Source organism: Mustela putorius, unplaced genomic scaffold, assembly GCF_011764305.1.
Source record: "Mustela putorius furo isolate JIRA1106 unplaced genomic scaffold, ASM1176430v1.1 tig00004068_pilon_pilon_pilon, whole genome shotgun sequence".
Classification (NCBI taxonomy): domain Eukaryota; kingdom Metazoa; phylum Chordata; class Mammalia; order Carnivora; family Mustelidae; genus Mustela; species Mustela putorius.
Window position 1 is genome coordinate 369,792 of NW_025422199.1, and position 13,545 is coordinate 383,336.

Sequence of the window (13,545 nt, forward strand, 5' to 3'; positions counted from 1 at the left end):
CCAATTTCCCTCAGCTCCCCCCTTCTCCTCTTCATCTCCCCATGTCCTCCATGTTATTTGTTATGCTCCACAAATAAGTGAAACCATATGTTAATTGACTCTCTGCTTGACTTATTTCACTCAGCATTATCTCTTCCAGTCCCATCCATGTTGCTACAAAAGTTTGGTATTCATCCTTTCTGATAGAGGCATGATACTCCATAGTGTATATGGATCACATACTCCTTATCCATTCGTCCATTGAAGGGCATCTTGGTTCTTTCCACAGTTTGGCGACCGTGGCCATTGCTGCTATAAACATTGGGGTACAGATGGCCCTTCTTTTCACTACATCTGTATCTTTGGGGTAAATACCCAGTAGTTCAATTGCAGGGTCATAGGGAAGCTCTATTTTTAATTTCTTGAGGAATCTCCACACTCTTCTCCAAAGTGGCTGCACGAACTTGCATTCCCACCAACAGTGTAAGAGGGTTCCCCTTTCTCCACATCCTCTCCAACACATGTTGTTTCCTGTCTTGCTAATTTCATCAAGATCAAAAGCTTCTGCACAGCAAAGGAAACAGTCAGGAAAACAAAGAGGCAACCCAAGGAATGGGAGAAGATATTTGCAAATGACAGTACAGACAAAAGGCTGATATCTAGGATCTATAAAGAAGTCCTCAAACTCAACACACACAAAACAGATAGTTATATCAAAAAATGGGCACAAGATATGAGCAGACACTTCTCCAATGAAGACATACAAATGGCTATCAGACACATGAAAAAATGTTCATCATCACTAGCCATCAGGGAGATTCAAATTAAAACCACATTGAGATACCACCTTATACCACTTTCTATCTTTTTCAGTGTAGCTGCTTCTGTACCTTTAATTGTGTAGTTGTTCTTCCAGTCTTCAGGTCAATTGCTGGTGTATTTTAGATGATTTGATAATTATCTGGTTGTATTCATGGGATAGGCGAGCATAGGGTCCTCCTATTCCACCACCATCTTCCAATGAACCTTTACCACATTTTTTAAAATCTCATTTTCATTTTTTGTTCTTTCTTATACCCTGTTCATCTGTCTATGTCCTTTTGAGTTCAGTACATAAACAGGTATATTTTGAGTAAAAATTGTTTATTAGAAGATTTATTTGAACACATTAATAATATACCCAAAACAAACAAGATAAAATTGATCAAGAGCATCCTCTGATAAAAGGTTCCACAAAGATCCGTCAATGCCCTTGTTTTTCTTTTATTGCCACTACTGTCAGGTGATTGCCAAATAAATACATATTATCTCAGTTTTTTGTAACTTTGAATAATATCTTCATTGAGATATAATTCACATACCATTAAATTAAGCAGTTTAAAGTGTACATGTGCTTTTTGTATATTCTCAGACATTATGTTTCTTATTTATTTCCTTAAACTGATTATGTATTATTTTATAATTGGAATTTTTCTAGAATTTTACTGTCAGAATGGAATTATTCTAGATGTCATAGAATTTCAAATGTTAATTCTAATTTGGGTTAAATACTGGGCTTTGAGAATCATGGAATAATGTTTTCTTTGAGAAATTGAATATGACTTGCTTTCATTTTTTTTTAAATAACTAGTTTGAATCCTGATGTGGCAGCTGTGAAAGAAAACATCAATACCTCCGATAATCCATGTGGAAATGGCAAACAAGATCGGATCAAACAAAGAAGAGCTTCTTGCCCTCGACCAGAGAAGGGGACTAAATTCCAACTTACTGTCCTTCAGGTCAGTGTGTAAATATTATTTGGTTAAGTGTGTGTGTAGAGGTCTATGTTGACAGGTTGGGACCATGTTGCTTCAGACTTAAGTATAGAGCATTGCAGAAAGCTAACATCTCTTTCATTAAAATTTTTTCTGATTACAATATTCTATACTAGGAAATATTGGCCAAATATTAGGAAGAAAATAAAAATCACATTTTACCACCTCTCAGAGATAGTTCCTATTAATGTTTTAGTTTTCATCTTTCTTTCCTATATGTATGTGTAGTATTTTATATTATTAAGGTTGTAATAGTACTAGTAATAGTAGCATATTTATTGTATTATTTTGTGGTAGAAACCCCAAATGTTATGCATTTGTTTTATCATTTAATCCTTCAGTACACCTGTATGATAGATGTTAGTATACTCATCTTTACAAATGAAGATGCTGAAGATTTGAAAGGTAAAGTAATTTGCCTGTGGTCATTGAATTAGCAAGTGATTGTTGGATCTGAATCCATTTCAGACTTTAAAGCTGGTATTCTAACCAATGTGATAAACATTTTGGATGGATGCTTAAACCTATATATATAATTTCATATTCTTCTTTTGCTGAACACACACACACACACACACACACACACACACACAAACACACACACGTATATTAGTTGTATTAAATTTTTAATTTTAATTCTAGTAGAGTTAACATACAGTGTTATATTAATTTTAGGTGTACAATATAGTTACTTAACAGTTGTGTACATTACTTAGTGCTCATCATGATAAAGGTAATCTAATTCATATCATCTATCTCACCCATCCCCCATATACCTCCCCTGTGGGGAGGTTTGTTGATTACTGACTCAAGTTCTTTGCTGGTTATCTATTTCTTGGTTGTCTCTCTCCCTTTTTTTTTCAATTTTTCATTTGTTCTTAAATACCGCATATGAGTAAAATGTTATGTTATTTGTCCTTGTTTCACTGACTTAATGTACTTAGCATTGCACTATCGAGTGCTATCCATTTTGCTACAAATGACAAGATTTCATTCTTTTTTATGGCTGAATGATATTGCATTGTGTGTCTATCTATCTATCTATCTATCTATCTATATATCTATCTATATACACACCCCACATCTTCTTTATCCATTCTTCAGTTGATGGGCACTTGAGTTGCTTCCATATCTTGCTTATTGAGTGCTGCTATTAACATAGGATTATATATATCCCTTGGAATTAGTGTTTATGTATCCTTTATGTAAATAGCCAGTAGTATGATTGCTGGATCATGGGGTAGTTCTATTTTGAACTTTTTGAGGGACTTCCATAGTGTTTTCCATAGCGGCTATACCAGTTTGGATTCCAGGCAATAATGCATGAGGGTTCCTTTTTGCCACATCCTTGTCAATAACTATTTTTTTCTTGTGTTGTTGATTTTAGCTATTCCAACAAGCATGAGGTGGTAGCTCATTGTAGTTTTGATTTTCAGGTCTGTGATGACGAGCATTTTTCATGTGTTTGTTGGCCATCTGAATGTCTTCTTTGGAGAAATGTCTGTTTGTGTCTTCTGGCAACTTTGTAATTGGATTATTTGTTTTTGTTGTGTTGAGTTTTACAGATTCTTTATGCATTTTATATGCTAGCCCTTTATCAGATATGTAATTTGCAAATATCTTCTCCCATTCCATAGGTTGCCTTTAGTTCTTAATTGTTCCCTTTGCTGTTTAGGAGATTTTATTTTGATGTAGTCCCAGTAGATCATTTTTGCTTTCGTGTCCCTTTCTTCAGGAGATACAAGTAGAAAGAAGTTGCTAGTGCTGATACCAGGAAGTTACTGTTTGTATTCTCTTCTAGGATTTTTGCAGTTTTAGATCTTACATTTAGGTCTTTAATCCATTTTGAATTTATTTTTGTATATGGTATAAGAAAGTGGTGAAATTTTATTCTTTTGCATGTTGCTCTCCAGTTTTTCCAAAGCCATTTGTTGAAGAGACTGTCCTTTTACCATTGGATGTTGTTTCCTGCTTTGTTGAAGATTAATTGATCCTAAAGTTGTGGGTTTACTTCTAGATTTTCTATTATTGTTCATTGATTTATCTGTTTATTTTTATGCCAGCACCATAGTGCTAGCTCTAGATATCAGGTTATACGACTAAGCTGTATTAATCAAAAGGAAAAGGAAAAGCAAAGCTGGAGGCAACAGAACTCTAGATATCAGGTTATACGACTAAGCTGTATTAATCTGTATTAATCAAAATACAGCTTAGTTGTATAACCTGATATCTAGATATCTAGAGTTCTGTTGCCTCCAGCTTTGCTTTTCCTTTTCCTTTTATTTTTTAAAGATTTATTTGTTCATTTTTTAGAGAGAAAGAGAGAGCATGCATGTGAGTGGAGGGCAGGGCATAGGGAAAGGGAGAGAGAGAGGAAGAGAAGAAAATTGCCTGCTGAGCTTGGAGCCCTATGTGAGGCTCGATCTCACAGCCCTGAGCTCATGACCTGAGCTGAAATCAAGAGCGTGATGCTTAACTGACTGAGCCATCCAGGCACCCCTCCTTTTCCTTTTAAACATTGATTTTTGTGTGTATGTTCATCAGGGATATTGGCTTGGAGTTCTCTTTTCTAGTAGTGTCTTTATCTGGTTTTGTGTCAGAGTAATGCTAGTGTCATAGAGTAAATTGGCAAATTTTCCATTCTTCCCTACTTTTTGTAATAGTGTGAGAAGAATAGGTATTAACTCTTCTTTAAATGTTTGGTAGAATTTCCTTGTGAAGGCATCTGGACCTGGACTTTTTTTGTTGGGAGTTTTTGATTACTGACTCAAGTTCTTTGTTGGTTATCTGTTCAAAGTTTCTATTCCCTTCTGTTTCAGTTTTGGTAGTTTATATATTTGTAGGAATTTATCCATTTCTTCTAGGTTTCCTAATTTCTAGCATATAATTTTTCATAATATTCTCTTATGATTCTTTCTGTATGTGGTGTTGGTTATTTCTCTTTGCTCATTTGTGATTTTATTTGAGCCCTTCTTTTCTTGATAAGTGTTGGTAGAAGTTTATCAGTTTTATTCATTTTTTTCATAGAGCTAACCCTTCCTTTCACTGGTCTTTTCTATTTGTTTTGTTTTGTTTTCCAGTTTCTGTATCATTTATTTCTGCTCTAATCTTTATCTTTCCTTCTGCTGGTTTAAGGTTTCGTTTGTTGGGGCTTTTTTTTTTGTTTTTGTTTGTTTGTTTGTTTGTTTGTTTGTTTTTAGCTCCTTTAGCTGCAAGGTCAGGTTGATTATTTGAGAGTTTTCTTGCTTTCTTGAGGTATTCCTAGATTGTTGTTACAAACTTCCATGTTAGAACAGCTATTGCTGGGCACCTGGGTGGCTCAGTCAGTTAAGTATCTGCCTTCAGCTCAGGTCATGATCCCAGGATGCTGGGATCAAGTCCTGCATCAGGCTCTCTGCTCAGCGGGGCGTCTACTTCTCCCTCTGCCTCTGCACTTCCCTCCTTGTGCTTGTGCTCTCTCTCTCTTTCTCATGCTTGCTCTCTCTCTCTCTCTCTCTCTCAAATGAATAAATAAAATATTTTTAAAAAACAGCTTTTGTTGCATCCCAGAGGTTTTGGACCATTGTGTTCTCATTTTCATTTGTTTCCATTTCATTTGTTTCTTTTTTATTTCTTCTTTTGTTTCCTGGTTGAGCCATTCATTGACTAGTTGCGTGTTATTTAACCTGCATATATTTGTGGTCTTTCTAGTTTTTTTTTTCTTGTGGCTGACTTCTGGTTTCATAGCGGTATGGTCAGAAAAGATGCATGGTAGACTTCAATCTTCTTGAATTTATTGTGACTTGTTTTGTGAGCTAATATGTGATCTATTCTGTAGGTTGTTCAGTGTGCACTTGAAAAGACCGTGTATTCTCCTGTTTTAGGGTGGAATGTTCTGAATGTATGTGTTAAATCCATCTGTTCCAGTGTGTCATGCAAAGCCAGTGTTTCCTTGTTCATTTTCTGTTTGGATGATATGTCCGTTGATATAAGTAGGGTGTTTAATTCCCCTGCTATTATTGATTATTATTGATAAGTTCCTTTATGTTTGTTATTACTGTTTTAGGTATTTCACTGGTCCCATGTTAGGTTCATAAATATTTGTAGTTGTTACAGCTTCTTGTTGGATTGTCACCTTTATTGTTATGTCTTTTTTAATGTCTTCTTATATTTTTGGTTTAAGTGTCTAGTTTGATGTAAGTACTGCTATTCTGGCTTTCTTTTGACATCCATTTGCATGATAGATGTTTATCCACCCTGTCACTTTCAATCTTCATAAGTCTTTAAGTGTAGAATTGATCTTTTGTAGGCAGCATATAGATGGAAATTGTATTCTTATACATTCTGTTACCCTATGTCTTTTCACTGGAGTATTTATTCCAGCTATTACACTGAAAGTAATTATCAATTACGTATCTATTAGATATGTACTTATTGCATTTTATTACTTGTTTATGGTTATTTCTGAAGATTTTCTCTCCCCCTTTCTTGTGTTTTTGTCTTTCATATATTGCTGATTTTTCAGTTTTATATTTAGATTTCTTTATCTTTGAATATTAGTGGTTTTGATATGTGATATTGGATATATGATAAATTTGATTTAGCATTTACTGCATATTGAAGTTTATGTTAGGTTGATGGTCATTTAAGTTTGAACCGATTCTTTACTCCTCTTCTCCCCATGTTTTAGGTATAGGTTAGTTCATGTTATACTTTTCTTGGTGAGTTCCTTAACTGTTTTTTTTTCTGTACAGAAATACTCATTTTTACCACTTCTCTGTTTTCTGTACCTGTACTGTCACTTTTCCTCTTTTTTTACTTTTAAAGACTTATTTATTATTTTTTAAAATGTATTTATTTATTTATTTATTTACTTTGGAGAGAGAGCGAGCGAGCACACTTGACTAGGGGGAGGGGCAGAAGGAGAGGGAGCGAGAATCTCTAGCAGACTCCTTAGGGGCTCTATTTCACAACCCTGAGATCATAAGCTAAGCTGAAATCAAGGGTGGGACGCTCAACTGACTGATCCACCCAGGCAACCCATATGCTGTCACTTTTGCTTTCTCTTTTCTGCTCAGAATTCTTATTAATATTTCTGCAGGGCTGGTTTAGTGATCATGAACTTGTTTAGTTTTTGTTTGTTAAACTCTATCTCTTATTTTACACAGAATGATAGCCTTGCTGTATAGAGTATTCTTGGCTTCAGATTCTTCCGTTCAGCACTTTGAATAGATCATGCCACTCCCTTTTGGCTTGCAAAGTTTCTGTTGAAAAATCTCCTGCTAGCCTTATGGCTTTACCTTTGTAAGTTAAGGATTTATTTTGTCTTACTGCTTTTGAGATTTTTTTTTCTTTGTTACTCATTTTGCAAATTTAATTACAGTATGTCTTGGTATCAGTCTGCTTTTGTTTATTCTTTTGGGGTTCTTTGTGCCTCCTGGATCTGGATTTTTGCTTCCTTCCTCCGGATGGGGATGTTTTTAACAATTATTTCTTGAAATAAATGTTCTGCTCTCCCCTTTCTCTCTCTTCTTCTTTTGAGACTCCTGTTGTTTGAATGTTATTACATTTGATGGATTCACTGAGCTTCCTAAGTCTATTCTTTCGTTGCATAGTTCTTTTGTCTCTCTTTGTTCATCTTTATTCCTTTCTACTACTCTTTTTTTCCAGGTCACTAATTCATTTTTCTGCTTCTTCTGTCTTGCTTTTCATTCTATTAAGTATGTTTCTCATTTTATTTGTTGTGCCCTTTAACTCTGTTATGTCTTTCCTTATCTCTGTGTTAAGGGTCTCACTCATGTCTTCTACTCTTCTCAAGTCCAGTGAATTTCCTTATCATTTTTTGCTTTCTTTATCAGACATGTTACTTATGTCTCAGGCTGTGGCTTTTCCAGTTCTTTTATCTGGTACAAGTTTTTATCTCATTTTTTCCGGCTCTCTGTCTGTTTTTTTTGTGTGTGTGTGTTAAGAAAGCCACCTGTGTCTTCTGCTCTTAAAAGTAGTGACTTTACGGGTGCCTGGGTGCTGCAGTTGAGCATCCGACTTCTTGGTTTCAGCTCTGGTCATAATCTCAAGGTTGTATGGTTGAGTCCTATGTCCAGGTCTGTATCAGACTCCCTGATTTTAGGAAGAGTCCTCCACGTCAGTCTAAAATCAATATGAACATATCTGTCTCCTCTGTTCCCCCAGCTTTTTGTGACTTCCATTTTTTAAAAAAGATTTTATTTTTTTATTTGACAGAGATCACAAGTAGGCAGAGAGGCAGGCAGAGAGGGGTGGGAAAGCAGGCTCCCCGCTGAGCAGAGAGCCCGATGTGGGGCTCTATCCCAGGACCCTGAGATCATGACCTGAGCCAAAGGCAGAGGCTTTAACTCACTGAGCCACCTAGGTGCCTCTGTGACTTCCATTTTTATGTTGCCTCCCCAAAGGTCATTGTCTCTTTAAGGGCAACAACCCCCAGCTATCACGTGGCCTCCTGGATTGCCCAGTGCTGAGTCAGCTGACCTTCAAAGTTCAAGGTTCTAAGCCCCACTAGTTTTACAAACTCAACCCCTCTTGTTCTTAAAGCTATACATTATAAGGATTAGTTTTTCTTGAGCACCTGTTTCTCAGCAATCTTTGTATAGCTAGTCCCTCCTGCAGGCAGTCTTCTTTACCATTGACCTTCCTAACCTTTGAGGTAATGCTTCTTCCATATATTTAGTTGTGGAGTTTGTTTTGCCAGTCTTCAGATCGCTGTCCAGTTTATTGACTTGGATTTGGATGATACCTAATTGAAAACACGGGATGAGGTGAGCTCCAGGTCCTCCTATTCCACTGTCTTGTCAAACTCTTACTCTCTCTTCTCCCCATTTTGTAATTGGTTTATTTCTTATATTGAGTTGTATGTTTTCTTTATATATTTTGGATGATAGCCCTTTATTAGATATGTCAGTTGTAAATATCTTCTCCAATTTAGTAGGTTGTTTTTCAGTTTTGTTGATGGTTTTCATTGCTGTAAAGAAACTTTTTATTTTGTTACAGTCCCAATAGTTCATTTCTGTTTTTATTTTCCTTGCCTCGGAAGACATATCTAGAATAATGTTGGTACAGCTAGTGTCACAGAAATTACTGCCTGTGTTCCCATCTAGGACTTTTATGGTTTTAGGCCTCTCATTTAATTCTTTCATCCATTTTGAATTTATTTTGTGTATGTATGAAAGTAGTACAGTTTCATTCTTTTGCATATAACTCTACAGTTTTACCAACGCTATTTTTCAAAAAGACTGTCCTTTCCAATTGCATATTCTTGGCTCTTTTGTTGAAGATTAATTGACCATATAATTGTGTGTTTATTTCTGGGCTTTTCTATCCTGTTCTTTTGATCTGAGTGTCTGTTTTTGTGCCAGTACTGTACTGTTTTGATTTTGATGGCTTTGTGTTAATAACTTGTGGAATTGCGATACCTCTAGTTTTGCTTTTCTTTTTGAGAATTGTTTGGGCTAAGCAGAGTTTTTTTTGTGGTAACATACAAATTTTAGGGTATTTTGTTCAAGTTCTGTGAAAAATGTTGTTATTTTGATAAGATTTGCATTAAATGTGTAGATTGCCTTGGGTGGTATGATCATTTTAATAGTATTTGTTCTTTAAATCCATGAGCATGGAATATCTTCCCATTTCTTTGTGTCATCTTTATCTTTCATCAGTATTTGATGGTTTTCAGAGTATAGGTCTTTGGCCTCTTTAATAAGATTATTCCAAGGTATTTTATTATTTTTGGTACAATTGTTAATGTGATTTTCTTTCTTTCTTTCTTTCTTTCGGTTTCTGCTGATTCATTATTAGTGTACTGAAATTCAACTGATATCTGTACATTGACTTTGTATCCTGCGACCATAGTAAATTCATTTATCAGTTCTAGTAGTTTTTTCAGTATTTTGTTTTGTTTTCTTTTTCTTTAAGTTTTCTATATATAGTATCATGTTGTCTGTAAAGAATGAAAGTTTTACTTCTTACTGATTTGGATTCCTTTTATTTGTTTTTGTCATTTAATTGCTGTGGCTAGGACTTCTAGTACTGTGTTGAATAAAAGGGGTGAAAGTAGACATCCTTGAATTTTTCCTGACCTTCGGGAGAAAGGTTTCAGTTTTTCATCATTGAGCATGATGTTATCTACGGATTTTTCACATACAACCTTTATTTTGTTGAGGGATGTTCCATATAAACCTATTTTATTGAGTGTTTTCATCGTGAAAGGATGTTGTGCTTTGTCATGTGCTTTTTCTGCATCTATTGAAATGGATCATATGGCTTATTCTTTCTCATGTTGATGTGTGTGTATTACATTGATTGATTCGTGAATATTGAACCACCCTTGCATCCCAGGAATAAATTCTACTTGATTGTGGTGAATGATTTTTTTTAAAATGTGTTGTTGGATTCAGTTTGATAGTATTTTGTTGAGTATTTTTTACATCTATGTTCATCAGGGATATTGGTTTATACTTCTTTTTTTTTTTTTTTTTTTTTGCAGTTTCTTAATCTGGTTTTATATCCAGTTAATGCTGGTGTCAGAAAGAATTTGGAAGTTTTCCTTCCCCTTCTATGTTTTTGTAGTAGTTTGAGAAGGCGTATTCTCCTTTTTTAAAAGCTTAATATATCATGTACATTTTCCTATGTCAGTAATTTTTCAATAATATAATATTTCCAATTGCTGTCTTACATAGTCCCTTATATAGAGCTATAACAATTTAAAATTTTCTTCTGTTGTCATTTAGGTTGTTTTCAGTCTCTGTCTGCCAGTCTGTGTCTTCTTTAACTTTTTGTCTTTCTCTCTCCTTTTTTTTTTTTTTTAAAGATTTTATTTATTTATTTGGCAGGCAGAGATCACAAGTAGACAGAGAGGCAGGCAGAGAGAGAGAGGAGGAAGCAGGCTCCCCGATGAGCAGAGCCCTAGGCAGGGCTCCATCCCAGGATGCTGAGATCATGACCTGAGCTGAAGGCAGAGGCTTAACCCACTGAGCCACCCAGGCGCCCCCCTCTCTCCTTTTGTCTGTCTGTCTCTGTGTGTTTCTCTGTAACAGACACTTTTGAACATGGATCTTTATAAACATCCCTGATTCTTCTTAATGCTTCATTCCTAGAAGTAGAATTAATGGGTGAAAAAGTGACAAAAAAACCTCCAAATTCATTAATACAGAGAATAAAAGTGGTCGGTAGAGGGGAAGTTGTTTTGTTGTGGGGAATGTACAACAAAGGGAATATAGTCAATGACATTGTAAACATTGTTTGCTGACAGGTGGTAAGTACATTTACCATGGTGAGCACTGAGTAATGTATGGAATTGTTAAATCAGTATGTTGGACACCTGAATTCAATATAACTGTGTATGTTAATATACTTCAATTTAAGATAAATTAATAAAACTAATGAAAATTTAAAAAAATTTTAAATACATTTTGCTAGATGGACTGTCCAAAAAGTCTGGACTAGTATTCATTTTCAATAGCAGTATGTTTTCTTTTGCTTGAAGAGCCAATTTGTAGGATTAAGAGAATTTTGGCATGAATGACTGAATGATCTTTGCATTTTGGAAAAAATAGACTTCTTCTGACTTTTTTGTCTTTCATTTTACTTTTTATAGAAGTTGTATTCCTTTCTCATTTCTGTTGGATCACATTTCTAATTTATATTTTGCTAGTTTAACTCTTGTATTTGGCATAGGATGGGTGCTAAGGCACTATTTCAATAGGAAAAAAACAATCTTTTTATATTTTCAACAGTTTAAACTATTTTTCCATGTATTGAACATATGCTCATCTAGTTCCTTGGTTGATTGCAAAGAGAAGATAATAAATAACTGTGACTGTTAAATTGGTGGAATGTTTGTGTCCAGGTATCAATATCTGGAGACAATATGGTGGAGTGTCAACTGGAGACACACAACAACAAGATGGTCACCTTCAAATTTGATGTTGATGGTGATGCACCAGAGGATATTGCAGACTATATGGTAAGTACAGTGAAACCGAGTTATTTAACCTTTAGCATTCTGTATCTTTTTTCACTCATACTCTCCCCTCACTTATTCAGAACAGTCTTTTTAGGGTACCATTAGTTTTTAAGATTTGCACAGAACTATACTACTTATAACAAAAAGTAAGTCACTCTAACTTCTTTCATTTCAGTATATTTATCTCTAAAATATGAGGGGTTTTTATTAAGAGGTCAATGTTTCTTATTCCAGGCTGCATGTTAAAGTCATCTTAAGAGCTTTTTACAAACAAATCCATTGCCTAGGTCCCTAATTAAATCAGAATCTTTAGATATAAGGCCTAAGCAGGTAATTCTATTGGGTTAGGTACTGATATGTCATCTTACAAATAAGTCCTTATTTATTTATTTATTTATTTTAAAAAGATTTTATTTATTTATTTGACAGAGAGAGATCACAAGTAAGCAGAAAGGCAGGCAGAGAGAGGAGGAAGCAGGCTCCCTGAAGAGCAGAGAGCCTGATGCGGGGCTCGATCCCAGGACCCTGGGATCATGACATGAGCAGAAGGCAGAGGCTTTAACCCACTGAGCCACCCAGGTGCCCCATAAATAGGTGTTTAAATAATAGTCATCATTTCTTTTAGTTTTCATATTTTCTTTGAATTGTTAGGTTAAGTTAGTTGTTTTGCCCTTTTTGAAATGCAGATCAATAAGGGTAGAAGGAAGAGTAGTTCATGCTTTTTTTTAATAGCCTTTATTTTTTTAAATTTATTTTCAGTATTCCAGAATTCATTGTTTATGCACCACACCTAGTGCTGCATGCAATACGTGCCCTCCATAATACCCACCACTGGGTTCACCCAACCTCCCACCCTCCTCCCCTCCAAAACCCTCAGATTGTTTCTGCCAGTTTTCTTTAGATGTGCATTCCTGAAGAAAAAGAATTAAGCATTTTTAAAGTTAATAATGTTGTTAGTTCTGCTTCTTGTTTTTGTTTTGTTTTCAGTAAATAGTTCATTGATCTAATAATTGTTACACAGGAAATAAAACTGAAATTCTTTAGTAATTTAAAAAAAATTAACATATAATGTATTATTTGCTTCAGGGGTACAGGTCTGTGATTCATCAGTCTTACACAATTCACAGCACTCACCGTAACACATATTCTCCCCAATGTCCATCACTCAGCCACCCTATTCCTTCCACCCCCAACTCCAGTCTAGTTCTGCCTCTTGTTTAACATGTTTTCTGAGTTCTCCAGGCCTTTAGAGATGTTCATTTTGTGATTTAAAAAACTTTTGGGTTTGGACATCTTAGTGGTAATCATAAACATTTTCTCAGTTATGTTCCTCAAATGATAATTTATAGAATGTGAGATGTTTTTTTAAATGCTGGCTTTTTCTCTGGTAGGTGGTACCAATCTGACAAACATCAATGGTCTCAAAATAAGAACAAGTTAATGTTTTACGTGGCATTTTAGTGTGGTCATTTTTTAAAAAGATTTATTTATTTATTTTAGAGAGTGCATGAGCGCCAGCGGAGGGAGGGGCAGAGGGAGAGCATCTCAAGCAGACTCCCTGTTGAGTGTGGAGCCTGATGCTGGGCTTGATCTCACGATCCTGAGATCATGACCTGAGCTGAAACCAAATGTTGGACACTCAGCTGACTAAGCCACCCAGGTGCCCCAGTGCTGGTTGTTTTTAATTCTCTTGTGGCCTTTGTATATAATACTCAATTTTCATTTAATTTTCTTTAAGATAGTCACCATTGATATAATATCACAATCTTGAAGAAACTAAAT

General features: G+C 35.2%; 1 protein-coding gene across 6 annotated transcripts in view; it reads left to right on the plus strand.

The window, feature by feature from the left end:
• The window catches only part of WNK3 (WNK lysine deficient protein kinase 3), a 155,711-nt gene that overhangs the window by 108,917 nt on the left and 33,249 nt on the right, over nt 1-13,545 (plus strand). For all 6 annotated transcript variants that reach the window (XM_004780581.3, XM_004780582.2, XM_004780584.3 and 3 more), the window contains 2 exons: nt 1,610-1,757; nt 11,647-11,763. In XM_004780581.3, the coding sequence (XP_004780638.1) occupies nt 1,610-1,757; nt 11,647-11,763 (265 nt within the window). The remainder of the gene's footprint in view (nt 1-1,609; nt 1,758-11,646; nt 11,764-13,545) is intronic.